The 27,321-nt window shown below is 39.2% G+C and overlaps 1 protein-coding gene across 3 annotated transcripts; it reads left to right on the plus strand.

The window, feature by feature from the left end:
- Nucleotides 1-825: 825 nt before the first annotated feature.
- On the plus strand, nucleotides 826-26,057 carry poglut2 (protein O-glucosyltransferase 2). 3 transcript variants are annotated; one of them, XM_036571875.1, is made up of 10 exons: nucleotides 826-1,247; nucleotides 3,840-4,045; nucleotides 5,883-6,088; nucleotides 7,177-7,254; nucleotides 8,325-8,497; nucleotides 8,637-8,874; nucleotides 10,680-10,889; nucleotides 16,979-17,068; nucleotides 22,231-22,335; nucleotides 25,855-26,057. In XM_036571875.1, exons 1-10 carry the CDS (start codon nucleotides 1,054-1,056, stop codon nucleotides 25,870-25,872), a joined length of 1,518 nt encoding a protein of 505 aa, XP_036427768.1. In that variant the 5' UTR covers nucleotides 826-1,053; the 3' UTR covers nucleotides 25,873-26,057. The 3 variants fall into 3 exon arrangements, with proteins under 3 accessions (XP_036427768.1, XP_036427787.1, XP_036427777.1); XM_036571894.1 differs by lacking the exon at nucleotides 826-1,247 and having other exon boundaries at nucleotides 3,851-3,951; XM_036571884.1 differs by lacking the exon at nucleotides 826-1,247 and having other exon boundaries at nucleotides 3,924-4,031.
- Nucleotides 26,058-27,321: the final 1,264 nt, after the last annotated feature.

The raw sequence follows: 27,321 nt of genomic DNA on the forward strand, positions 1-27,321 counted from the left end.
GGCAATATATGGATTTCAAATATATGGCATATGTTAGCACATTTCCCTTAAATCCAACTTGGATTTGTCACATATGGACATATTTTAAATATGAGACATATATTTAAGATTAGATTAGATTAGATTCAACTTTATTGTCATTGTGCAGAGTTCAGGTACAGAGCCAATGAAATGCAGTTAGCATCTAACCAGAAGTGCAAAATACAGTATTATTTACATATAAAGTGCAGAAGGACGGTATATAGTGGTAAAAATTGCAGTGAATGCAAAGATATGGTTAAAGTTTAATGGTATGATAGAAAACATTGTTCCTATATGGATGTTATATTAGTATATATGCTAGCGTCATGTTATACAATACAACTCGAAAACATTCACAGGTAAGCTGTGCAATAAAATCATTTAAACATGAAATAAATAAAAGCTTAATTCCCTGATACATTCAAATAAATTAATATTTAAAAGCAAACAGTTAACATATTAACAATTATAACTGTACTGGGATACATACAGCTATGTATCAGACATATATGTAAGATCTATATACTATGCATATATATATATATATATATATATATATGTATATATATATATATATATATATATATACACACATTTCTGTATGTGTAGCGCAAACATTCATTTTTCTGCCATTGAAATGCAGGAAATTTAATTGCCAATGAGATTTGGAACACCCTCACAAAAAGGCTAAAAAGTGCACTTCAGCGATTGGGAACGCAGCCCGAGTGTCTCCTCGACTCATGTGGTTTCTTTTCCCACCCGTATTCCGCCAGATTCCTGCAGAATGGACCGGGAGGAGGGGTTTGTAGGAATATGAGTGGGAAACGTAATAAGCCGGCTTGTCCGGATCCTTCGCTGTAAGCTAACAGCGAGCCTGAGTTGTGTGTGGAGTCGCTGTAGCGGAGCTGCGGGCTAACGATGGGGAACTAAAGGCAGTCTGGCGTCTTACGAGTACAAATCAGGGCGCTTCATCTGCCGAGGAGCCGCTTCAACCTCCATTTCGACACGTGTGTGAATTCACACAGGCGAGCGATGTGGCACGGAGCCCTCGGGGGACTTCTCCCGCTGCTCCTCTGGCTCTCCTCCTCCTCCTCAGCTGGAGGGAACGCCGGCAGTCCCGCGCCGAGCGCTGCTAAAAGTTTGGTGTGGGGTCTCGGCCTCGAGGGGGACGCCGTGCTGCCCGCCCGCTTCTTCTTCATTCAGGCTGTGGACAAGTCCGGGAGAAAGTAAGAGCCGTCAGCTCAGGCCTGCAGACTGCCGTCACCGCCGCTGCTGAGAGTCAAAACGCGTTAGTTCGGCCCAAAAAAGCTAATAAGTAGACTTCTTACGCGAACTTTCCCGTTCCACCTTAAATGTTAGAGCAGCGCTGCACCATTTAAGGCGGAACGGACAATTCGTATCGTTAGTTCAGCTCAGAAACGGCTAACCCAGTTGGTTTGCTTCTTAGTCGAATTCCCCGGTCCACCTTAAATGGTGCCGTTCTGTTCTGGCGACTGTGCAGGCGTTACAATGTAACTCCTGCACCGTTTAAGGTGGAACGGAAAATTCGTATCGTTAGTTCAGCTCAGAAACGTCTAACCCAGTTGGTTTGCTTCTTAATCGAATTCCCCGGTCCACCTTAAATGGTGCCGTTCTGTTCTGGCGACTGTGCAGGCGTTACAATGTAACTCCTGCACCGTTTAAGGTGGAACGGAAAATTCGTATCGTTAGTTCAGCTCAGAAACGTCTAACCCAGTTGGTTTGCTTCTTAATCGAATTCCCCGGTCCACCTTAAATGGTGCCGTTCTGTTCTGGCGACTGTACAGGCGTTACAATTTAACTCCTGCACTGTTTAAGGTGGAACGGAAAATTCGCACAAGAAGCAAACTTCAGCCTCCTGAGAGTTAAAAAAGCGTTAGTTCAGCCCTAAAAGCCAATATAGCTTCAGTTTCTTATTCGAATTTTCCGTTCCACCTTAAGTACTGCTGCAGGTACGTGTTGGCGACGGTAGGCGCTAGGATTGCAACCGCTGCACCGTTTAAGGTGGTACGGAAAATTCGCACAAGAAGCCAAATTGAGCCTCGTAAAACTTTAAAGCTAACGTGGCTAACAGGGAGTGGACCAGAGCAGAGAGTGGCACCAGCCAGGTTTCGCAGGTTTTGGTAAAGCTGTCGAGTTTGTATGGAAGCCCGTTTCAGCCAGAAAGAAAAAACATATAGCCGTTTATTAAGTGATAATAATGAGGTCGTTTTCCATAATTATGACTTGCTGTCCCATAATAATGATTTACAGTGTCATAATTAAGACTTACTAGCTCATATTTAGGACTTAGCATCTCATAATTATGGCTTACTATCTCATAATTATGACTTCTCATAATAGACATACCTTCTCATAATTATTGCTTAATGTCACAACTATGACTTAGCATCTCATAATTATGACTCAGTATCTTTTAATAATGACTTCTTGTGCCATAATGATGACTTACTTTGTCATAATTATTACTTAATGTCATAACTATGACTTACCATCTCATAAGGACTTACTTTCTTATAATAATAAATACTTTCTTGTCATGATTATATGATAGTAATTATGACTAAAGATCTCATAATTATGACTTCTTATAATTTTTACTAAATGTCATAACTGACTTAGCAGCTCATAATTATGACTTACTTTCTCTTTCTCATAATTCTGATTTGATATCTCATCATTCTGACTTTGATATAATTATGAAAAAATGTATGCAATTATGCAATATTATTTCAAGTTGCTGTGTTACTAGCACTGGTGGTTTTGGATAGTAAATAAATATGTATGTGTGTTGTTGACATGGCGACCCCTGGTTCCAATCACCACCACTGTAAAGACATCTGAGTCAGTAAGTTTATTTACAATCAACTGTTTCACATTAAGCCACTCTGAATGACTCTGGGCTGATTATTCAGAGATTTTTCAAAAATTGGTGGAATTCCCCTTCAATTGTAGACGCTGCCCTGAGCAGGTTTAGTGAAGAGTGGCTGTTAAGTTATTGTTAATCTTAATAACTGTTTTTGCTGTGTGGCTAGAAAACTGGCCCCAAGTTGTGCGATATCTGTTATTGGCTGCTAGGAGAGTAACGATTTAAAGATGTGTAATTTTGATACTGAAATCAGTTTATTTAAGTACTTTTCGAGATCACTGCAGTGCAGTTTGTGTTATCGCTGTTGTTTATTCAATATTAAACACATTTTGAAATCTAAATTCAAAACAGTAGTAATCTCTTAATTTGGCATGTTTGGTCATCCTACTTTTGTGGGGTTTGTATGGTTTTATGTGCCAAAAACAGTCCTAATTAACTTTTACATGACCATTTTCCAACATCTCTATATCTATTAGAATTAAACAGGCTTTGTTACTGTGTCTTTAAGACTGGTATGTAAATGAGTTCTGTTCTGATTGGCTGCCATGTACTATGCCTCATTTAAAAAGCAGTCCGGAGTGAAACACTCCTTATAACTTCTGTGTGAATGGGCGGAGCTAAAGTGCTGTAAGCTGAGTAGGTGAATATATGTAGATGTACAGGTTTTTGTGACATCACAAAAACAGCGACGCTAAAATGGGCTGTTTTTGCAGGTTGATTTCAGACAGATAAGTTAACTGAAGTACTATTAGAGATCGCTGCAGTGCAGTTTGTGTTATCGTTGTTATTTATTCAGTATTGAACACATTTTGAAATGTAAATACAAAACAGTAGGAATCTCTGGTAGATTGAAGTCTGTACTGGATCTCCTCACCAATTAATCTGTCTGTCTTTTTGTTTGATCCACTTGATCTTCTTCCACGGTCTTCAGCTTTACTTCTTCACCAGGAGAGAACACGTTCGAGGTGAAGATCGCCTCCCCATCAGAGCCCTTCTCCAGGATCTGGGTGCAGGTTTTGGACCGTCGGGACGGGTCATTCCTGGTACGGTACCGCATGTACGCCAGCTACACTGACCTGAACATTCAGGTCCTACTGAAGAACAAACACGTGGCCAAATCTCCGTACGTACTCAAAGGTGATGGTCGTATTTTACAACAGCCGTATCCTGCAGTTTTACTGTGTTTTATTTTTGTCCCCCGACATCCACTTTTGTCTGGAGGGTGAATCATGCCTAAAGAATAAATATATAAATAAATAAGTAGCAGAAAACAGAAAATAAATAATTAATACTTGGCTCAGATCAATAAAGTATTAGCAGTGTTTCAAAAACAAGGCAAGAGTAATCAAATTGATCAACCAATAGTGTGTAGGTTTAGTCTTTCTGATTAACACACCGCAGAAAAGAATATAGAAATAAATAAATGAAGAAACAAACAAGTGCATAAATGAAAGTATTTATTTATTTATGTATTTTTGGCACGTTTCCTCCTACTTTTGTGGGGTTCGTATGGTTTTATGTGCCAAAAACAGTCATATTTCACGTTTACATGACCATTTTCCAGCCTCTCTTTATCTATTATCCTGCATTCACACTAGCAGTGAGGCGACACCACAAAGCGGTCATTCATTTTCAATGAGAGGTGGTGATTTCCGAGGACATGAGGTGACGAGAACGTTGGTGTTGCGAAGTAGGCGGAGTCGGCTACGCAATAAAGTTGAGTGGAGGTGCGAAGCGACGTGGTGATTACCAGTAGGAATTGAGCATTAAACCAGAGACCTTGTAGAGAGGAGAATTACCACCCTGTAATATCTTCCAGGTTTCTCAAACACTAGAGGGCGCTCCCGAGCGAGTCCAAAATGAATGAGTTAAAAAGGAGCATTTGAGCAAAATCATAGTTTATAAATGCTTAAACATTTTTAATATTAAATAATACATTCATTCACTAAACACAGAACAGCGTAAAACATTTTAACACAGCTGTTATGTTTTTAAGAGCTTTTAAACTCGAGTTATAGGAGTTAAAAACGGCACTTCATGTACGTTCATGATATCAGTGAGCGCGAACAGCCAATGAGCTGCTCCACTCGCCCACCAATCAGCACTCAGTAGCAGTAATGTTAGCGTCCTGCTGCCAAAAACCCGTTTGCTGTAGAAAAAAAAACACACAGGTACATTTTTTTGGGCTGTTTTAGTGAAATACATCCTCCTACTTTCTAAAACTAAAGGAAAGTTCTGGGCGAGTGATTAGAAACTATTTTAACTTTTTGTTTTTAACCATTTAGCTTCATTTACCCCCATTCATTGAGGACTCGCTCGCGGGCGCCCTCTGCTGTTGTGCAGTCATGTTTTTGATATAATGGGGGAAATAGGAAGAGGCCGGGCTCCTCATGAACCAGGATTTTTATTTTTAGCGGGAACGCCTCTGATTTGTGCTCGGCGTCAGTGAAACCATGGCAACCAGCTGTCCATTCGAGTTCAGAAACGCCCACAGGCGATGAGTGACCAGCAGTTTGACTGACAAAAGGTGTAAAGTCGCTGCCGGTGTGAATGCAGGGTTAGAATTAAACAGGCTTTGGTACTGTGTGTCTAAGGCTGAAATGTAAATGAGCTCTGTTCTGATTGGCTGCCCTGTATTGTGCCTCGTTCAGAAAGCAGTCTGGGGTGAAACACTCCTTATAACTTCTGTGTGAATGGGTGGAGCTAAAGTGCTGTGGGCTGAGTAGGCAAGTATATGTAAATGTATATGTTTTTTTGTGACATCACAAAAACAGCAACTCCAGAATTGGCTGTTTTTGCAGCTTGATTCCAACATATGGACTCGGGGAAAGAACGAAATGCTGTAAAACAGGGTTTTAATACAATATCAGAACAAAGAAAATTCAGTTTTATATTATATTTAATGGAAAAATTACTAGACTGCATAATTTGAAACTTTATCTTTCTCTCTCTCTGTCTTTTTCTCTCTCTCCAGGTCCAGTGTACCATGAGTCATGTGACTGTCCAGAGTCCAGTGGTGCCTTATGGGAGAAGCATATGCACTGTCCCTCTTCTTTCCCTCAGATCCAGCGTGATCTGTCTGTTTTCCCCAGAGTGGACCTGGAGCGCAATGCCCACGAGATCCCTCAGCGCTTCGGCCAGAGACAGAGCCTGTGCCACTACACCATCAAAGACAACCAGGTACACTCTTCGCAAAAAAGGTTCTATATAGTACCAAAAAAGGTTTCTGGAACCCTTTTAGGTGCGGTATAGAACCCATTCCAAACAAAGTTCTATATAGAACCATCTATAACACATTCTCTATCAACCTGCTTTCACGATGCAAAGAACCCCATAATCACGTAATGGGTTCTTTAAGTGTTCATGGTTCTATATAGAACCATTTTTTTTTCTTTACTAAAGAACCTTTGAAGAACCATCTTTTTAAGAGTGTAGCTCTCAGGGATCCACCTGCTTTGAATTCGCTGTTTGTTTGATGCCATGGAAAACAATCATTTACATATATCCACCGATTAAGCCTATAGCAGTTTAGCCCCGCCCACTCACGCTGATGTTACTAGGAGTGTATCAGCCTGGGCTGCTATTTGAACAAGACTTAATACAGGTCAGCCAATCAGAACAGAGCATAAGTGAGAATAAATAAAACACAAGAAACACATATGATGCACAATAGTGTCCAAAAGTTTGTAGACACCTGCTTATCCAGCGTTTCTACTGAAATCAAAGGTACTAATAGAGAGTTTGGCCTCTTTTGCTGCAGTAACAGCCTCTAGTCTTCTGGGAAGGCTTTACACTAGATGTTGGAACATTGCTGTGAGGATTTGATTGAGCATTAGTGAGGTCAGGTACTGATGTTGGAAAATCAGTTCTGGATCTCCAGCTCATCCTAAAGGTGTTGGATGGAACTCCATCATTCAAGAGAATTCAATTCCACTGCTCCACAGCCCAGTGCTGGGGGGGCTTTATACCCCTCTAGCCGAAGCTCAGCCTTGGGCATGGTGACCTTAGGCTTGTGTGTGGCTGCTCCGGAACATCCCATTCTATTATTGATTGCTTTTCTATGGAGATCATGCTGTGTTTGCACAATTGAACACCTGTGTTTACAGTGGGTGCACCTTAAAGTAGCCGAATTGAGTCACTAGAAGAGCCGTCTGGTAATTTTGGAGTTTATACGTACACACACCAAGATTTTTGCACAGAAAATATAGATATATACAGTTATTGCTGCACTGTTATCATGTGTTTGCTGTGCTTTTGTGTTTGTGCAGGTCTATATCAAAACATATGGAGAGCATGTGGGCTTCAGGATCTTCATGGATGCCTTTCTTCTCTCTCTTGCACGCAAAGTAAGTGTTAGTTGACCACCTCAAAAAATATATATAAATCTTAATATAATTGTGCTGCTAGTGATCAAACCATGGTGTCTGATCTGGTGTCTCATCTGTGCGAAAAGAGGCACAGAAACTGACGTTGAGCCATCCGTCACATTGTCGCTTGCCATATTTTTTCAGTCGGCAGGGGGCAGTGTTGTACTATGACTTAAACTGAGATACTGATTCAGAAAGACAAGAAGGTACAATCAAATATCAATAATACATTCTACACTGCTGTCTTAGCAAGAAAAGGTTTATACAACATTTTAAATAGTTCTATTACTTAGTTCTATTAAAGGAAGCACCCTTTTTGGTGCTGCGTGGAACCATGTTTCAGAACCAAGTTTCCCTCAAAAAATGATTATTATTATTATTATATTGTTGCATATAACTGTAACTGTAGCTTAATAATAATGACACACATAAAATAGTCATTTTTTGAGCTGGGATGAATCATTTAAAGATTCAAATCATTTAAAGATTCAAAAGCTTCATTGAGATGTTTTGCTTCTGAATACAGCACTGTCCAAAAGTCGGAGACGTCCTTTAATTTATTTATTTTTCAGTCAAAATGCCAATTAAGTACAAATTATTCATTTTTCGGTATTTTGTGTGTCCACTCTTTGTCTTTGTTCCAGCTTCCGTTCTTTTCAGTGTTCTTTTCTTGTCTCGCTTTCAGTTTTTTTGAAGAAATCTGCAGGGATATTTTTCCACACCTCCAAAGTTCAGTCTTAGAAGTTGGTTTTGCATTTTGTGCTTTTCACAATTGAAGTAATCCCAAACACATTCAGTGATGTTGAGGTCTGGACTCTGGGATGGTCAGTCCATTGTTCTGAGAACACCATTTCCTTTTCTCAGTGAGGTTCTTTTTGAACAGCTACACATCCTTTCAGACCCATAGTGCTGAGTCGTCTTCTCACAGTGGAAGGATGGACAGAAACCTCTGTGGATGTTTTCAGATCTGAAGTTGGTTTATCTCATTTCATTAAAATAATTTAGTAATCAATGCTCGTGATGCTAATCTTGTCTTTCTATGTGATCAGGTCAGGCTTCCAGATGTTGAATTCTTTGTGAATTTGGGGGACTGGCCCCTGGAGAAGAGGCGGACGTCTGATAATCTCCACCCAATCTTCTCCTGGTGTGGGTCCAATGACACACGAGACATCGTTATGCCGACCTATGACCTCACAGAGTCTGTGTTGGAGACTATGGGCAGGTATGGATGGTGTGATATGTGAACAGAATTTTTTGGTTTGCTTTCTAGAGAAGGTAGCTGTCTAATGCTAATCCTTCACTATGCTTGGTGAAATATACACAGAGAAGACTTGCTGATTCCCCCTCTTGCATTTATACAGAGTAAGTTTGGACATGCTGTCAGTGCAAGGGAACACAGGTCCACCATGGGCTGAGAAGAATGGTACAGGTTTCTGGAGGGGCCGGGACAGCAGGAGGGAGCGCCTGGAGCTGGTGAAACTGGCACGGGCCAACCCCACTCTGCTGGACGCTGCCTTCACCAACTTCTTCTTCTTCAAACACGACGAGAGCCTTTATGGACCACTCGTCAAGCACGTGTCCTTCTTTGACTTCTTTAAGGTGAGGGGATGGATGGATGAGTGGGATGGGTAGAAGGATGGATATATAGATGGATTGGTTCATTGGTGGAAATAGATGGATCAACAGGTTGGATGGATGGATGGATGGATGGATGGATGGATGAATGGATACTCAGGTGAGTTAGTGGATGGAGATGAATGGGTTGGATGAATGAGTTAATGAATGAAGATAGACGGATGGATGGATGAGTTTGTGGCTGGAGATGGATCTTTTTGGTAGACGTATGTGTTGGATAGATGATTGGGTTATATAGATGGATGGATGGATTGATGGATGGATAGGTTTATGGCTGGAGATAGATGGATCTTTTTGGTGGGTGTATGTGTTGGATAGATGGTTGGGTTATATAGATGGATGGATGGATGGATGGATGGATGGGTTTATGGCTGTAGATGGAATTGTTTTAGTGGATGTATGTGTTGGATAGATGGTTGGGTTATATGGATGGATGGATGGATGGATGGGTTTATGGCTGTAGATGGAATTGTTTTGTTGGATAGATAGTTGGGTTATATAGATGATGGATGGATGGATGGATGGATGGATGGGTTTATGGCTGTAGATGGAATTGTTTTAGTGGATGTATGTGTTGGATGGATGGTTGGGTTATATAGATGATGGATGGATGGATGGATGGATGGATGGATGAATGGGTTTATGGCTGTAGATGGAATTGTTTTAGTGGAATTGTTTTAGTGGATAGATGGTTGGGTTATATAAATGATGGATGGATGGGTTTATGACTGGAGATAGAAGGATCTTTTTGGTGGATATACATGTTGGATATGGTTGGGTTATATAGATGATGAATGAATCAGTGGATGCATGTATGGATGGATGTTTGAATGTTAATCTGTTGTAAGGATGGATGGATGCATGTATGTGTGGATAGGTGGCATAGATGGATGGATGAATGGTTTGTACTGAAGAACAGATGATCGTTGCATGTATAAATGGACGGTTTTAATGGATAGATCTCTTTCATGGATGGACACGGTTATATAGAACAGATGAATGGATGAGTTGATAGATGAACAGATGATAGGTGGATGAATGGAGGCATGTACAGATAGATAGGTCTGTTTTTAATGGATGGGTGGATTCAAATACGTACATCCTATTCATGGATGATGGATGTTTGAAGGATGTATTGAATGAGTGGATGGATGGATGTGTGGATGTATGGATAGATGGGTTGTGTGGATGGATGGATGGATGGATGGATGGATGGATAGATAGTTGGATGAATGGATGGATGTGTTGGATAGGTGGACAAATAGATGGAGGGATGCTTGGAAGGAGGGATGGGTTGGCTGGGTGTATACACTCTTACAAAAGATGGTTCTTCAAGGGTTCTTTAGTAAAGAAAGTGGTTCTATGTAGAACTATGACTACTCAAAGAACCCGTTGCATGATTTAGGGTTGATAGGGATCTTAAGAATGTGCTGTAGATGGTTCTATATAGACCCTTTTTGAAAAGGGTTCTATGTAGCACCAAAAAACTTTCTTCTATTGTTATGAGGTCAAGCTTGTAACCATAGAAACACTCTTCTTCAACCATCTACAGCACATTCTCCATCCATCTGAAGAACACTTTCGTGATGGAAAGAATCATTTAATCATGCAAAGGGTTCTTTGAGTGTTTATGGTTCTTTACTAAAGAACCCATGAAGAACCATCTTTTTTAAGTGTGTAGAGATATAGATGGTTAGATGTATGAATGGATGGATGTACAGTGGAAGCTCCTTCACAGCCCTGGTTTAACTCCATCTGTTGTTTGTCAGTATAAATACCAGATAAACATTGACGGCACTGTGGCGGCGTATCGGCTGCCTTACCTGCTGGCCGGGGACAGCGTGGTGCTGAAGCAGGACTCCGTCTACTATGAACATTTCTACAGCCAGCTCCAGCCCTGGGTCCACTACATCCCTTTTAAGGCAGACCTCAGTGATCTGCTGGAGAAGATCCAATGGGCCAAAGACCACGATGAAGAGGTACAGCTATAAACGTTATATAAAGTACGTTATGTAATGCTGCACGAAGCTAACATGCACGTTTTACATATTTATTGCTGTAGATAACAATGCAGCCGAATACTTGTTGAGATACGGGGATGAAGAAGTGACGGAGCGAGTGACAACGACAGACAACTTTAAAAAGTTCAATAAAAGACAATAAAAATGAAATAAGTGGTTTTAAAGGGGAACTCCACCGATTTTTCAAATAATTAAATTTTGAATAATTAAGTCCTTGAGATGTAAACACATTCAGAGTGGTTTAATAGGAAATGCTCCATTCTAGAGAAACTTACAGACTCAGATTTTCTTTACAGTGGTGGTGATAGGAACCAGACGTCACCATGTCTACAACACAAATATAGACGTTTTATTTACCATCCAAAACCACCTACACAAGTGTTTAGGTGGAATGTTGGTGATAAATAAATGAAATATTTGAATTAAAATACATTTTAAGCCAAAACTTCATCACAAAACTATCATAAAACAATGTCTCAGACATCAGGCAGTGAATTCATAACCGTTTCATGTAATAACGTTCTGTGAGGGAGCTTTTAGAGGTGGACGTCTGGTTCCTATCACCACCACTGTGAATAATTCAGACTCGGCATGTTTCTCTAGAACAGAGCATTTCACACCAAACCACTCTGAATGACTCTGTTTACATCTTAACCATTTAATTATGTTTAATTTTTTGAAAAACCGTTGGACTTGCCCTTTCAAGGCCAAATTTAACACTGGAAAGACTTTTAAAAAAAAAAAAGGGCATCAGTCAAACTTTCTAAGAAAGTTAAAGTCCTGTGCTCAGGGTGTTTTATAAGAGTGACGTTTGTAGTGTTTTCATTCTTACTACATTGCGAGTAGGCTCGCATAAGTCAACCACGTTTTATAAGATCATCAAAAAAGCGAATTCTCTCAGCGGTCATAGTCTAAAAGATACCGTCACTATCTTTACGATGGACACGAACTAAAATTAAAGCAGTGTTCAGGGTTGTTCAGTCATTGTTAAAAAATGCTTTACATAATTACTTTTTATGGCAGAGATCTGATGGTAATAAATGCGTTCTGCCAAATTAAGACACAAACGTTTAGATATTAATTCATGATGCTCTAAGATTAAATCCTTAGTCAAAATTGAATGGATATTGTGTAAATATTTACATATTAGGCTATTACCTTGCATTACTTTGTGCATTAGTGTATATATTAATTTATCAGATGTAGTCATTGTTGTGATTTGTGTCAATCATTTTAAGTGCTTCATGTTTTTTTTGAACTATCAATTTTATAATTATTAGCACCTTTGGCAAAGGTGGGGGGGGTACAACCCCAATTACAAAAAAGTTGGGACACGGTATACATAAATGTAAATAAAATATACATAAATATATACATAATATACATACAGTATACATAAATGTAAATAAAAACAGAATGCAGTGATTTGCAAATCTCATAGACCCATATTTTATTCACAATAGAGCATAGAACACATATCAGATGTTGAAAGTGAGACATTTTACCACTTAATGAAAAACATTGACTCATTTAGAACTTGATGGCAGCAACGCATCTCAAAAAAGTTGGGACAGAGGCAACAAAAGGCTGGAAAAGTAAGTGGTACTAATAAAAAAACAGCTGGAGGAGCAATTTTACAACTATCTCACATGACTGGGTACAAAAAGGGCATTTTAGAGTGGCAGAGTCTCTCAGAAGCAAAGATGGGCAGAGGTTCACCAATCTGCGAAAAACTGCGTCCAAAAATTTTGGAACAATTTCAGGAAAATGTTCCTCAACGTAAAATTGTGAAGACTATAGATATCCCACCATCTCCAATACATAACATCAAAAATTCAGAGAATCTGGAGAAATTCCTGTACACAAGGGACAAGGCAGACGGTCAATATTGGGTGCTCGTGATCTTTGGGCCCTCAGGCAGCACTGCATTGAAAACAGGCATGATTTTGTACTGGAAATCACTGCTGGGCTCAGGAACACTTCCATAAATCACTGTCTGTGAACACAGTTTCGATGTGCAATCCACAAACGCAAGTTAAAGCTGTATCATGCAAAGAAGAAGCCAAATGTCAACACGATCCAGAAACGCCGCCGTCTTCTCTGGGCCAAAGCTCATTTAAGATGGACTGAGCCAAAATGGAAAACTGTTCTGTGGCCAGATGAATCAAAATTTGACATTCTTTTTGGAAACCACGGACGCCGTGTCCTGCGGACTCGAGGAGAGGGACCATCAAGCTTAGTATCAATGCTGAACAGTATATAGAGGTTTTAGAACAACATATGCTCCCATCCAGACAGCGTCTCTTTCAGGGAAGGCCTTGCAGATTTCAGCAAGACAATGTTAAACCACGTACTGCGTCCATCACAACAGCATGGCTGCGCGAAGAAGAGTCCGGGTGCTGAACTGGACGCCTGCAGTCCAGACCTTTCACCAATAGGAAAACATTTGGCACATCATGAAACGAAAAATCCAGCAAAGAAGACCCAGAACTGTTGAGCAGCTAGAGTCCTACATCAGACAAGAATGGGACAACATTCCTCTCCCAAAACTCCAGAAATTGGTCTCCTTGCTTCCCAGACGTTTACATACTGTTGTTAAACAGAAGAGGGGATGCTACACAATGCTAGACACGACCCTGTGCCCAACTTTTTTGAGATGCGTTGCTGCCATCAAGTTCTAAATGCGTTTGTTTTTCCTGAAATGGTAAAATGTCTCACTTTCAACATCTGATATGTGTTCTATGTTCTATTATGAATAAAATATGGGTCTATGAGATTTGCAAATCATTGCGTTCTGTTTTTATTTACATTTATATACATTTTACACAGCTTTTTTGGAATTGGGGTTGTAGTTTTTTATCTCAATCCCATAATAAAAATATGAAAAAAGTGGGTTCTGATTATTGGCACCCCTGAATTTACTACTTTGTGCACCATCCCTTTTCTACATAATAGCCTTGAGTCTTTCTCCTATAATGTCTAATGAATATGAGGAATCTGAGCCCAGTCTTCAATACAGAATCTCTCCAGATGCTCCAGGGTTCTAGGTCGTCTGTTTTAGACTCTGAGCCTCTTCCGCTCATTACACAGGTTTGTCAAAGGGGTTCAGGTCAGGGGACTGGGATGACTGTGTTGAAAGCGATGGGATTTTTATGCATGTTTTGGATCATTGTCCTTCTAGAAGGTCCAACCACAAACCAGTTTTAGCATTTTGTCCATATTTTCAGTGACTGAAAACTCTTCTGGTACTTCATGGAATCCATGAAGCCATGTCTCCTAACAAGGTTTTCAGATTCTTTTTAGGGAATACGGCCCAGAACCTCCACCATACTTGATCGTCCTTTAAGTATAACCATCCTTTTTGTTTTTGTTTTTTTTTTTATTTTATTGTGTTTTACACCAGTCCCACCTTGAGTGGCATGCCTTACATGTAGTTTGTTGGCATGGAGGTGGTGTCCAATTGTAGTTTTAAAAACTTGGTGACCCCAAAATTGTACATGCGTCCTTTTCCAGGCAGGTTCACTACAGTTCCAGTTGTTTTAAACTTCTTAATCATTCCCCTTGCACTGCATATGTGCATTTTCTGGCATGTGACTCTTTTTAATAGCTATTTCCAGATTTATGTAGGTCAACGCACTTGTGATCTTCCCCAGGTTGATGAATGACTAAGGGAATTTGGCCTCTGTGTCACTGCATGTTTATACTAGTGATGGGCATTTCAGTGTAATATCAGATTCAATATTACCTTTTTCACAGCATGATAAAATATCGTCATATTGCCCACCCCAATGATTTTTAAAACATTTTGAGGGGTGCACAACACCTTCCTGGAGGGCCAGTGTCCAGCAGAATTTGGTGTTTTAGCTACTCAAACACACCCTACATTTAGTTTAGTGGGTGTGTTTCAGTAGGGAAACCTTTAAACTGTGCTGGACAGATTTGTCAAAGACCGCAGTTGTGCTGTTGTGTGGGTTCACACGTCATGTTACTTAAATATGAAAACAAGCAACAATAGAAAAACTAATTTGCACATGATCTCACGTCCTACGATTCTGAATCAATGTTATTTTTTGTTACAACATAAAGTAATGTTTTTTAGGTTGGTCTGACGAGCCACTTTTTTACAGTGTAACAGAAAATGGCAGAAGCTGAAGTCGGCTTCTCATTCGCACTTACTGCTGCACCATTTAAGGTGGAACTAGAAAATTTGACTCCAAATTTGTACAAAACAGTGCCTCCCTTTATACATATATATTTTTTCTGACCTGAAGATGAGGCTATCAGCTAAAATGGAGCTCAATTTGACCCTTAATCCCCAAGTTCATGACAAGACTACTGAAACATATTTGGTGATGGCTGAATCACAAGGAGAAGGAAAATGAGATCTCGAAGGCACCTCTCACAAGGCCATACTCCATTCAGCGTGTTGCTGTTGTTCAGAAATGTGGTGCATAATGCTGAGGTGAACATCTGCGCAATGATGTATATTTGGGGAAATTACAGAGATCCTTTATCCCGTATAAATCAGCCAGTTAAATCATACACTTATAACTGGACCTCCTCTGGTAAAACTAATCCAGCTCAAATAGGGGCTTTAGACTGAATTCACTTCAGTTGGAAGTTTTTCTTTTTTAATGTGATGTTGAACTAATTAATCTTCTATAAAGTAAGCTTTGTTGAATTTCATGGTAAAAATAATTTCCAGTAATTTAAAATAACCTTTTCTACGAATCCGTGTACTATATCCTCACTGTTGGGTCAAACCTTGCATCTCCATTTCGGTCATTTTTATTTGTTTTACATAATATCGTCCAGATACGGGGTTCCCTGGAACACTCAGTTGAAGAACCATTCCTTACTGGATCATTTGTGTAATCAGGAGTGTTCTCGAGGCTTAGTCTCACATTTGTTTGATTTTGTTTATTCAATTTAAGAATTCTCCTTTAGGTGCAGTAGAGCTCTGGAATAGAGACCTGCGTACATTCCGAATTTCTGCAAATTGGGACGCGGTGTGGCGTAACATTTTTGTGTCTTCTGAGAATTTGTCTCATCAGCTAATTCACTTTAAATTAGCTCACAGGATTTACATCACACCCTGCCGTGCTTTTTTGTTGAAGCTTTCGAATGACAAATTGTAACAGATGTCAGCTGGGTTTAGTTGGAGACTGTGTTCATATGTTTTGGTCATGTTCAGCTGTGAAGGCTTTATGGCTGTATGTCATACGAATCTCGTCTGGTTATTTGTCCGTCAACATTCCCTCGTCTCCAGCCTTACTTTTACTTCTTGATGATTCTAATTTGATGCTTACTGTACAACAAAGAAAGGTCATGACGGCAGCCTTAACTGCGGCTAAGAAATCAGTCTTGAAGGGCTGGTTTGAACCTAACCTTTCTTTATCTCAGTTATGGTGTGGATATTTTCTGGACATTGTTATTCTAGAACGGGCAACTGCCAAATTCTCCAATGCCAAGGCAGCAACAATTCGCTTTTGGACCAGTGAGGCCATTAATTATGTTAAGAGTCTGTAATCATAGACATCTTGCTTATGCTGAATGTGTATGTGTATGATGTGTATATATACACATGTACGTACGTACGTACGTACGTACGTATGTATGTATGTATGTATGTATATATACAAATTTCCCCTTTGATTAGTTTTTTTAAGACCCCCCCCCCATCCTTCTGTGGTATTGATATGCGGAGAATGTTGTTTGTGTGTTTACTATCAAAATTCATAAAAACTTATTAACAAAAAAAAAAATGATCCAGTACAGTGTATGAACAGTTCATGTTGAATGAAGCAGCAGAAACGCTTGTAATCACATTCACATTAATGTACATTGAAGGTTTAAAGGTTACCATTTGGGAGATACGAGGTTTTGGTCCGACAGTAAAATATATCATAACGAAAATAACACTGAGCCACTTTCTACACTGTAATCTCTCTTGAGGTTTTGATGGATTTCTTATTTATGTAAATTGGGATATATTCAAGTCTTTCTTTCTCTTTCTTTCTCCCTGTTCTCTTTTCTCTCACTCACAGGCCAGGAAAATTGCCCTGGCTGGTCAGCAGTTTGCCCGCACGCAGCTGATGGGTGACCAGATATTCTGTTACTACTTCAGACTCTTCCAGGTAACGACCCAACCTCATGTTCTTCAGTACGTCATAGTCATTTCGGGCTGTTTTTATTGATCTGGCTGTATCTGATTGTTTTTAAACCTGAATAAACTTTATAGAGCACTTTTCATAAACATAGCAGTGCAGATTTTCATTTTCAGGCATGTGGCTATTTTTTAATAGCCATTTCCAGATTTATGAAGGTCAACGCACTTTCTTGCAATCTTCCCCAAGTTGATGAGTGACTAAGGCCGCATATTTGTACTAGTGATGGATTTGATGTTTGATTTTTCACAGCAATATTCAAATAATATTTAAACAAACTTTTATTTGTTCGCTTTTTATATACCACTTACAGTAGCACAGCGGTCTGGAACATGTTGTCCTCTTTTTGTACCATTGACCATTTGAGACGGGGCAGTGCATTAACCCTAACCATAACCATTGACAACACACCAGTGAGAAAGATGACCATAACCTTCAGCTGTTTGTGTTTAAGCTAATTAAACAGAACATGAACACTGACGTTACCACAACCTGTAGCCATTCCTGTTTGAGTTTAAGTCACATTTTAGTGTAAAGTTACCAGGATTTGCGATTATAGTACTACTATTTGCTACTATACTACTCCAGTTTATTACTCTGCATTTCTTCTATGTGAAGTAATACACACATCCTCCCAGTAAAGCTGAAGCTCTGCTTGTAAAATCAGTTTTATTATAAAGTAATGTTGTTAAACTTTTCTTAAAAGTGTGTATCGAACTCTGCCTAACTGTAAAACGTAATGACTTAGAAACTCTCCACTTTTTGTGTTACGCATGACCTTCACTGAGGTACACAGGTGTTTTTAAACCCACTCAGTGTTAAAAAAACAGTGTATTTCTTTTAAAACATGCTACTGAAGAGCAGCGGCCGCTCGTCTCCTTCTGTCTTTTGTCTTTTTCTCCTCCTTTCCTCCTGTCTCTGCTTATCAGCTTGTGTATCTAACCATATCTAATCTTCTATCTCCACCCATCATTTTTATGTGAACGGACCCAAGGACACAGCAGACAGAGGTTAATTAACGCTAAGTCATGTCGTGACACCACGCACACCCGTAACTACGTGTACCTGGAGGAGTATTGACAGATACCGTTCCTCACGTCTCTGCTAAATAATAATAGTAATAATATTAATTATGAATAGAGATGGTGCAATATTACTTTTTCTTTTCTGATATTGACACCTTAGAGACCAACCTATAGCGGTCTGATGCTATATTTTTGCCGATTTTACTGATTTTATCAAACTTTCTGTGAGGTGGTTTGATGTGAAATGGTTTATTCTTGAGAAATATACTCAGATTTCTTTACAGTGGTGGTGATAGGAACCAGGGGTCGCCATGTTTACAACACAAATATAGCCGTTTTATTCACTATCCAAAACCTAGTGAACCTACACGAGTCTTCTGAGTTTTATATGGAATGTTGATGATGGTAATATAGGTATAAATCAGGAGAAAAAAAGTGTTAAAGTGTTAAAATGTCAAAACACTTACATTTCATCTAATAATTTGTCTGTGACGGACTGTTTAGAGGCATTAAACTCTTCAGACGTCTGGTTCCCATCACCACCACCGACCTCAAACCACACTGAATGACTTTGTGTACAGATTCATTCTTTTTTCGATATCCGATCCAGTATTTTCTGCTTATATAGGTCCATTATCTATACCTCGTATTGAATCGGTGCTATCTCTAATAACAATTATTATAATAATAGTCTTTTTTTATATAGTATGTTTGATATTACACCAACTGTATGCTTGCCTTAAATAAATGGATTTAAAAACCTCTATCAAACTTTAACCTTAAAGCAGTTTTAAGCAATATTGAGAGAGTTTTGATTCTTGTGTTTTACAGTACGAGCTCCATTCTGACCTTGAGTCTCTCACAGCCTCGTTAACATCTGGTCTGTTATGTTCTCTGTGCCTTGTTTATTACAGTTTGACACGTTTTAAGCATTTTCTAACCGCTTCCTCCGTTTTGTGATGGCTGCTTCAGCCAAATGTATATTAACCCTTCAAATCCCCTTTAAATCCCATAAACATACTAAGGCTTATTATTCAGGAATTACAATGTAAACTGACTGTTATTCTCAAGTTATAGACACGCATAATAAACTTTTGGATGGCTACCATTTAAGGACTCCCTTTTGTGATGTCAGTGACCTTATTTTGACAGTTTTTAATATTACAATGTGTAAAAAAAGCACTAATTCACTGTGAAATCATTTTACAACAGATGTTACACTAAGACATTTTACTGAACCTCACGTCTTTCTTCTTCTACAATGTAAATAAATATGAAAATATCATTCGTTTTTCGATTATAACTGTGTAAACATGTTGCCTTGTTATATGCTTTATAGGAAGACTGTAGCAGCAGAGCTGTTTACTTCCACAGTCAAGAGTCCTAATGAAACACATTTATCAGAATTATTCAAATTTGAAACAGTATGATTGTCACTGGCTTTTACATTACTGTATAGATCGGGTTTCTATGGTCCTATCATTCTTACTGTTCGGTAACTACACCCATATCAAATATGCATAGCAGAGCAGCTAACTGTGACCTTCAGGCCATAAATGTCAAAAACCTACTTTGCAAACTTTATTCGAAGCTTGTAAAGTAGATTAATTTAACATTTGACCTTGTATATACAGTCATGTGGAAAATGATTGCCGTCCCTGGCAAACAAATGAAATTTTGTTGATTTTTAACATGAACATAAGTAAATACAGCCTCTACAGAGACACACTTCTGTGTGTTTGTTTATTTGCTGAATTTAACTTATTGGTGAAATGAATAAAACAAAAAATGTGGCCTGTGCAATGTTGTGGCACACTGTATGTATTATGTTTTTCAGCTTTATTTTTTGTTTTTACAATATGTTTAACTCAAATAAGCGCAAATAAATGGTGATTGCAAGTGAAAAATGCCATATTTAAGTTTGATCATATGTAAGTAGAGGATGTGTTCACTTATTTTCACATAGAAAATCAACAAAACATGTAATTTGACCGGGGTGCTCAAACTTTTGCATACGACTGTATTAGTTTTACAGTGACTCGTTCAGTAAAGTGTCCTGGCACAGAGCTGTCCCACTGTTTTCCATTCCTGACCAACTAAAAGCTGGTAAGGCTACATATTTGCAGTAAGTGATATATCTAGAACTTACAGACGGCCTAGAGTGTTTGTTTTTTTTTCCTCCCACAATTGGTCCCTCATTGTAAATCAAAATGGGATTGGTTGATTCCTCTGTCACTTCCTAATCATGTTGGTTGTCAATCTACTCTATAAGGCCTTCAGTTCAGCTCCTAAAGGCCTAACCAATGGGAGAGCTCGCTTGGCTGTTAAAGCAATAAGCAATGAGAGGCCGTGCGTTACTGCGATTTTTGCCTAAAACTCCATTCCCTGTGGTAAAATCACTGTAATGTACGGCCTCAAGCAGCTTATTGCTTTTATAAAATGGCAGCCAACATAAAATATGATAAAATAAACAATTTTTCTTAAAATAATGTAAGTTATTATTAATAATAATCGATATAATGTGGTATCAATGTGGTATCCTTGCCAAGCAATCATGGACCTCTGAATGAGGACGTTCGGTCGCCCATCGGACATTTCATGAATTTTTTTTAACATTGTCGTATAACAATGAACATATGATAACACAGCACTGTTTAATGCAAAAACTGTCGCTTTAAAAGTACTTTTTGGTCACCAAATTACCACCACGAGTCTTATTTAACACACAGTCCAGCTGCGCCCCTCTTCTCACACTGGGCTAAATCTCAAACGGCTCCCTGCTCCCTACATAGTGCCCTACATAGGGATTTAAACACTGGATCCTGCAAGTGTGAAAAATTGAAAGTATCTAAAGTGACAGATGTAATTACACAATATATACTATTACAATGTAGCTTTAACTGTCCTGCACATCTACACCATCACCTATTTTACATATTAATCTATACACTCCATCTTATATAAACCGTGTTCTGATTATTCCAGGAAGGTACCTCAGCCCTGTATAGAAAATCTGACCCCTCTTTTTCCTCTTCGGCTACAGCACTTCTCAAACAGCATGGCCTTAAGGCCGTTCTCTTCAGGAGTGCTTTATGGTGCTCTATAACCACAAAACTGCAGACATTAATCTTTAAACTCCCATTCTGGCCTCAAAGCACTATAGTTATAAAACACTGTACGTTTGAGGTGCGGAGGTCAGGCGGGCCGCAGCTACTCAAAATTTATATGATCCTTTGTTAAGAATCTTTATGTGCAGCTCGTGTGTGGGCAGTGCTGAGATAAGACAAATGAGAATTAATCTGAACTTAATCAGATTCTGTTTCCAATAATTTAAGACCATTTTCTGTTGATGCGCTTGTCATGAAATGTTCACACAGCGTAAGGGACAGCTGGTGTTTTCAAATGGTGTTTTAAAAAAAGTTATAAAATGAGGAAAATGGGAGTTACAATGTTTTCATATGACGCATGCATAAGATTAAGGTAAATGGTTTATAATTATGGAGGTATGATTAAGTTACTCTGGGGTACGTCTCTCAGAGCTCTTTAAAGAGCTCATATAATGGAAAACATGGTTGTATTTGCCTTTTTAAAGTAATAATTTAAGCCGTAAAAAAAGAATCTGATGAATAATTAAATTAAATGCTTTATAGACCATTTTTGTCTTTGTAAACAGATGATGATGTTTGTGGGCGGAGCTTAATTGGTGGCAGAATGTGACAGTTCAGTTAGCGTACCGGTGTCAGGTGTAGATGTGAACAGAAATATGGATCATTCAGACGCCTCCACCAATTATTTTAATGGTTTGCCAGCAAAAGACAGGTTGTCATACACTAATAAGGTAACGCTTAGCAAACGAGGTTTCCTGACCTGTACTCACTCTCGGGTCTCAAGGATCCAACTAAATGGCCAGAGTTAGAGTGGCTGGACATCTTTGTATACCATGTGGAAAAACCGAGCGTCTGTACGAAAGAAAAATTCAAGGCATACAAATCTCTTGACGCCAACAGTGTCACTGTGTCACATCCAGGACTGTGAATACTGAGGTTTTTGTTTATTATGGACTGACGTTGATTTGTCTGATTCTCTGGTGTGTTGTATCCTCTGCAGGAGTACGGCAAGCTGCAGGTAACTGAGCCTAAAGTTCGTGAAGGCATGGAGCTGGTGGAGCAGCCCAAGGATGATCTTTTCCCCTGTTACTGCCATAGAAACAAGGTTTGTTTGACATACAGCCACAAAGATCCTCGTGTTTGGATGCACATTTTCCACAGTACATAAACTAAACGTACAGGATATTTACAGCAGGTCAGGTCTGGTCTGGTGCAAATGCACTATATGGACAAAGAGTATTGGGACACCTACAGGCGCTTTTATGGCATCCCATTCTAAATCAATAGGCATTAATATGGAGTTGGTCCCCCTTTGCAGCTATAACAGCTTCCACTCTTCTGGGAAGCTTCTACAAGATTTTGGAGAGTGTCTGTGGGAATTTCTGTCCCATTCAGTCAGAAGAGGTCAGACGCTGATATTGGACGAGAGGGTCTGGATCACAATCTCCGCTGTAGTTAATGGCGTTGAGGTCAGGGCTCTGTGAGGGCCAGTCAAGTTCTTCCTCACCAAATTCACCCAACCATGTCTTTGTGGAGCTGCTTTGTGCACTGGGGCTCAGTCATGCTGGAAGAGGAAAGGTTCTTTCCCCAAACTGTTCCCACAATCTTGGAAGCATAGAATTGTCCAAAATGTCTTGGTGCTGAAGCATTAAGATTTCCCTTCACTGGAACTGAGGGTTCTAGACCAACCCCTGAAACACAACCCCATAGCATCATCGCTCCTCAGCCAAACTTTACAGTTGGCACAGTGCAGTCAGGCAGGTAATGTTCTCTTGGCATCCATCCAACTGTGCAAAGTTCAGAGGCCACCCTTTGATTAATTTAATTCTTAGTCAAAGTAGCCATAAAGTACAAGAAAAAGGCAGAACATCTGTATTTAAAGCTTGCATTCTTTTCAGGAGATCTGCTTTCTGTTTGCTTTCAAAGAAATCTGCAGGTATATTTTTTTTTCCTCACCTCTGAAGTTCAGTCTTAAGGCCTTTACACGCTGAGCATTATTCGTTTTATCTGTTATTCAGATGGCAGTAAATGAATTTGTATAACTGACAACATTTTCAAGTCAAGTCAGGCTTTATAGTCATTTCAGCTCTATACAAGTACACAGTGAAACAAAACAACATTCCTCCAGGACCAACACAGGAACACAAGTGCAAGACAATTCAGTAAACACAGTGAAGACAATACAGTACAGTAAATAAATACGAAAGACTTACATTAAATACAAAACAGAACACAGGCAGTACACGTTACATGGTACAGTATGTGGAGCTGTGCAAAGGACGATGCAACATACTGTGGCAGATTAGCAGATAGCCTAGCATATATGAGCATAGCAGTCACTGAGGTAGCAACACCAAATGTGATTTTATCGGACACTGAAAATGAGACATTATTTTATTCGCCCTCTGTTTGATTTTTGCAAACTTTCACCGGCAGCATGAACCCGTTGACCATTCATGGTCGCCTCTGGCGTTGGCATGGCAACAACCAAGATGACTGATTGGCTGTGTCCCAGCAACTGGGACTTTTCCCAACAGCTAAAAGTATTAGAATCTTCAAAAGCAGCTCAAACAGGGATACGTGCATTGAGTCATATGTGGAGGCAGTTCAAGTTTCACCTTCTGGATAAAGCAGTGCAGCTCTTCACGCTACTTTCACTTTTCCAAAAATGGAAAGTAGTCGAAAGTCACAGTTCTGCGAGGAGCAAAAGATACAGTATTTGAACTTAAAGACATTCAGCCTGTCGTCATGTGAGGAGCTGCAGCTCCAAAATCAGCTTAAAATGAGTTACAGAGATCAGAGCTGTGCATGAAAGAGTTTATAAGGTTTTAGCTCCTGAATGAGGCGGAGAAACTCCCCTTTTTTTCTGTCACCACTCGAGGTGGAAAGCATCCTGCACAATGCAACAATTTGCTGGTTTTGTGCGAAGCAAAGGATATATTTTGATAGTCGTTCTGCACTTTTTTGTCGCAGCACAACAATTTGGCATTTGTTATAAATAGTTTAATGCGAAAAAAATCGCATCTGAATATTTCTCTTATTTGTGTTGTTTATTTGCATCCTGTTCATTGTTTAATGGTCTTTTAGATGTTGGTTGCATTTTAGGCTTCTCATGATCCAAGTAACCCCAAACGTATATGAAGATGTTGAGGTCTGGTCTGTTGTTTTTAGTGAAAATCGCTGCTGTCAGAACGAAACCTTGTATTTCCATTTTTTTTCATTTTTCAGTTTTTGATATAATTTGAAAATGTGAGTGGTCCTTTACATTGTGTGTAAATTTCATGATGAATGGATAAAAAGAAATGGCCCAAAATTACTTGGAAAAAATCTCTGGTTCCATTGACTTCCATTAAAAGTAAAGTATTTTTTTTCCTTCTCCTGTAAAGTTATCAATTTGGAGATACAAGGTTTTCTTCCGACAAACAGCGAAATGTTCCTTTTTTTTTTTATCAATTTCTTTTTCTCGTGTGTAGCTGTAAGGGCTTCTTGACAGCTACACATCCTATCAGTATTGAGAAATTGTCTTCTCACAGTGGAATAATGGACAGATTTTTTGTTTTTCTGTTAACATAGCACTATGCAAAGTCAGAGGCCATCCTTCATTCATTTCATTTTCAGTCAAGACGCCCATTAAATACAAGTTCTTCATTTTTCAGTAGATATTACCGAGGAGATTAGTTACAAGGTAATCCACTTGAATAAGGTGGGACAGGAAAATGAGTGTAAAAACAGGAGTTTCCAAAACTGGAGTTCAAAATAATGACTAAAAGCTGCAGAGAAAGTCGGGCTCCTGACAACCACCTGGAAGACCTGGTAGACCCCAAAACTGCCCCCATCAGATAAACAGCACTTAAAGCTTTCATCTCTGAGAGAGAGGAGAAAATCAAGCTGCTTCAGATCTGAAAACATCCACAGGTGTTTCTGTCCATCCTTCCACTGTGAGAAGACGACTCAGCGCTGTGGGTCTGAAAGGATGTGTAGCTGATCAAGAAGAACCTCACTGAGAAAAGGAGACGGACACATCAAACAAAGAAGCTGAACGATGGACTGACCACCCCAGAGTCCAGACCTCAACACCACTGAATGTGTTTGATTACTTCAGAAAATGATCAACCAGCTTCTAAGACTGAACTTTGGAGGTGTGTCTGCAGATTCTTTGAGGAACTGAAAGTGAGTCTCCTGAAAAGAATGGAAGCTGGAATAAACACGAACAAATCTGATGTTCTATTTATCACCTGAATATTTGATCCACACCTGTATTGAATGCACTGTAAAGAACATGAGCTCTGGCTGATCTTAGTGTTCAAGCGAACACAGCCCTTCCTCAGAACTAATGCTTGCTTAGCAAATTCTACTGAAGTGACAACGTCTATTACAGTCCAGTTATAAACAACATTCATTAAGAATCAGATTATTTTATTTGCATCACATAAACTACTTGGATACTTTGAAATTATTTTATTATTTTATGTCTTTTTGTTATATGACTTTCACTTCTGTCAGATTGCTTTTGATCCAGCCGCATAAATACTGCAGAACTCTTTATGGCCCGTTGTTCGACAAACGCGTGACTTTTTATTAACCCACAATTCACTGAAAAACATCTTTTCCCTTTCTTTTTCAGGTGAGAGATGAGCTTTGATTGCCCATTTGGGAGATCGTAAAGGAGCCGCCTTCTTATTCAGACGGAAGTGATTCATAAAACATTCCTGAGTGCACATCTTATCAGCTTATCGGTCCCGACAGGCACCTTGTCGTTTCAATGACTGAGCATTTCTTTTTCTACTATTTATAAAATGTGATCTTTTTTAATCTTGGAATTAAACATACTACAGTCTAAAGCTGTTACTCTGGCTTTTTTCATCTCCAAGTAAATGAATATGAATTCCAGATAAATCAAAGAACCACAGTATACATCCAAAAGGTTTTAGACACCTGCTTATCCAGCGTTTCTTCTGAAATGAAGGGTATTAATAGGGAGTTTGTCCCTCTTTGCTGCAGTTATAGCTTCTACTCTTCTGGAAAGGCTTTACACTAGATGTTAGAACATTGCTGTGAGGATTTGATGGCAGCCACAAGAGCATTAGTGAGGACAAATACTGATGTTGAATGATCAGTTCTGGATCTCTCATCCCAAAGGTATTGGATGGAGCTCCAGAGAACACAGCTCCACTGCTCCACAGCTCAGTGGGTATGTTAGGCATCAATTAGAGGGGTACAGCCCCGCCCCCCCCAGCTTTATACCCCTCTAACTAATGCTAGCCACACTTTTGGACATATAGTGACTTACTCATTTATGTGTAATGAAGTGCTTTAGAAATACAGTTAAGACCTGTTCTATATAAGCTTGTTTCCAGAGGCAGACTAGTCCTGGTCTAAAACCACACTACAGTAATATGGCTAAGATTCTGTAATTGGGGTCCCATTTGTGTCCCACTGATGTTACATTTACACATATGTATGCAAAGGTAAAAGACATCTTATACATAGCTGAACATATACTTTTAAAAAAAGATGGTTCTTCAAGGGTTCTTTAGTAAAGAAAATGGTTCTATATAGAACCATGAACACTCAAAGAACCCTTTGCGTGATTAAAGGGTTCTTTGCATCATGAAAGGGTTCTTAAGGATGTGTGAAAAGGGTTCTTCTGTTGTTACAATATAAAGCTTGTAACAATAGAAAAACCCTTTTGGTTGCTATATAGAACCCCTTTCAAAAAGGTTCTATATAGAATCATCTACAGCATATCGTCGCTGTCCAATGAAAAACATGTATCTCCATTTCCTGCATCACTTTTCTGCATCATTTGAGCTCAGCAGGTGGTGCTGATTGGACCAATAGAAATGCACCAAAACTGCTTAGAATAAAATCTCTTTCCTTTAACTTCCAGAGAAAGTTAAGAGAGTTTTTGCTCTCTCCGGGAAAGTTACCATTTTGGAGATGCTTGTTTTTCTTTGGACAGCGACGACGTTCTCCATCAGTCTGAAGACCCCTTTCATGATGCAAGAAGAAGACGCTTTAATGATACACAGCGTTCTTTTGAGTATTCATGGTTCTATGTAGAACTAGTTTCTAGTTTACTAAAGAACCC

Source organism: Colossoma macropomum, unplaced genomic scaffold (assembly GCF_904425465.1).
Source record: "Colossoma macropomum unplaced genomic scaffold, Colossoma_macropomum, whole genome shotgun sequence".
Lineage (NCBI taxonomy): Eukaryota > Metazoa > Chordata > Actinopteri > Characiformes > Serrasalmidae > Colossoma > Colossoma macropomum.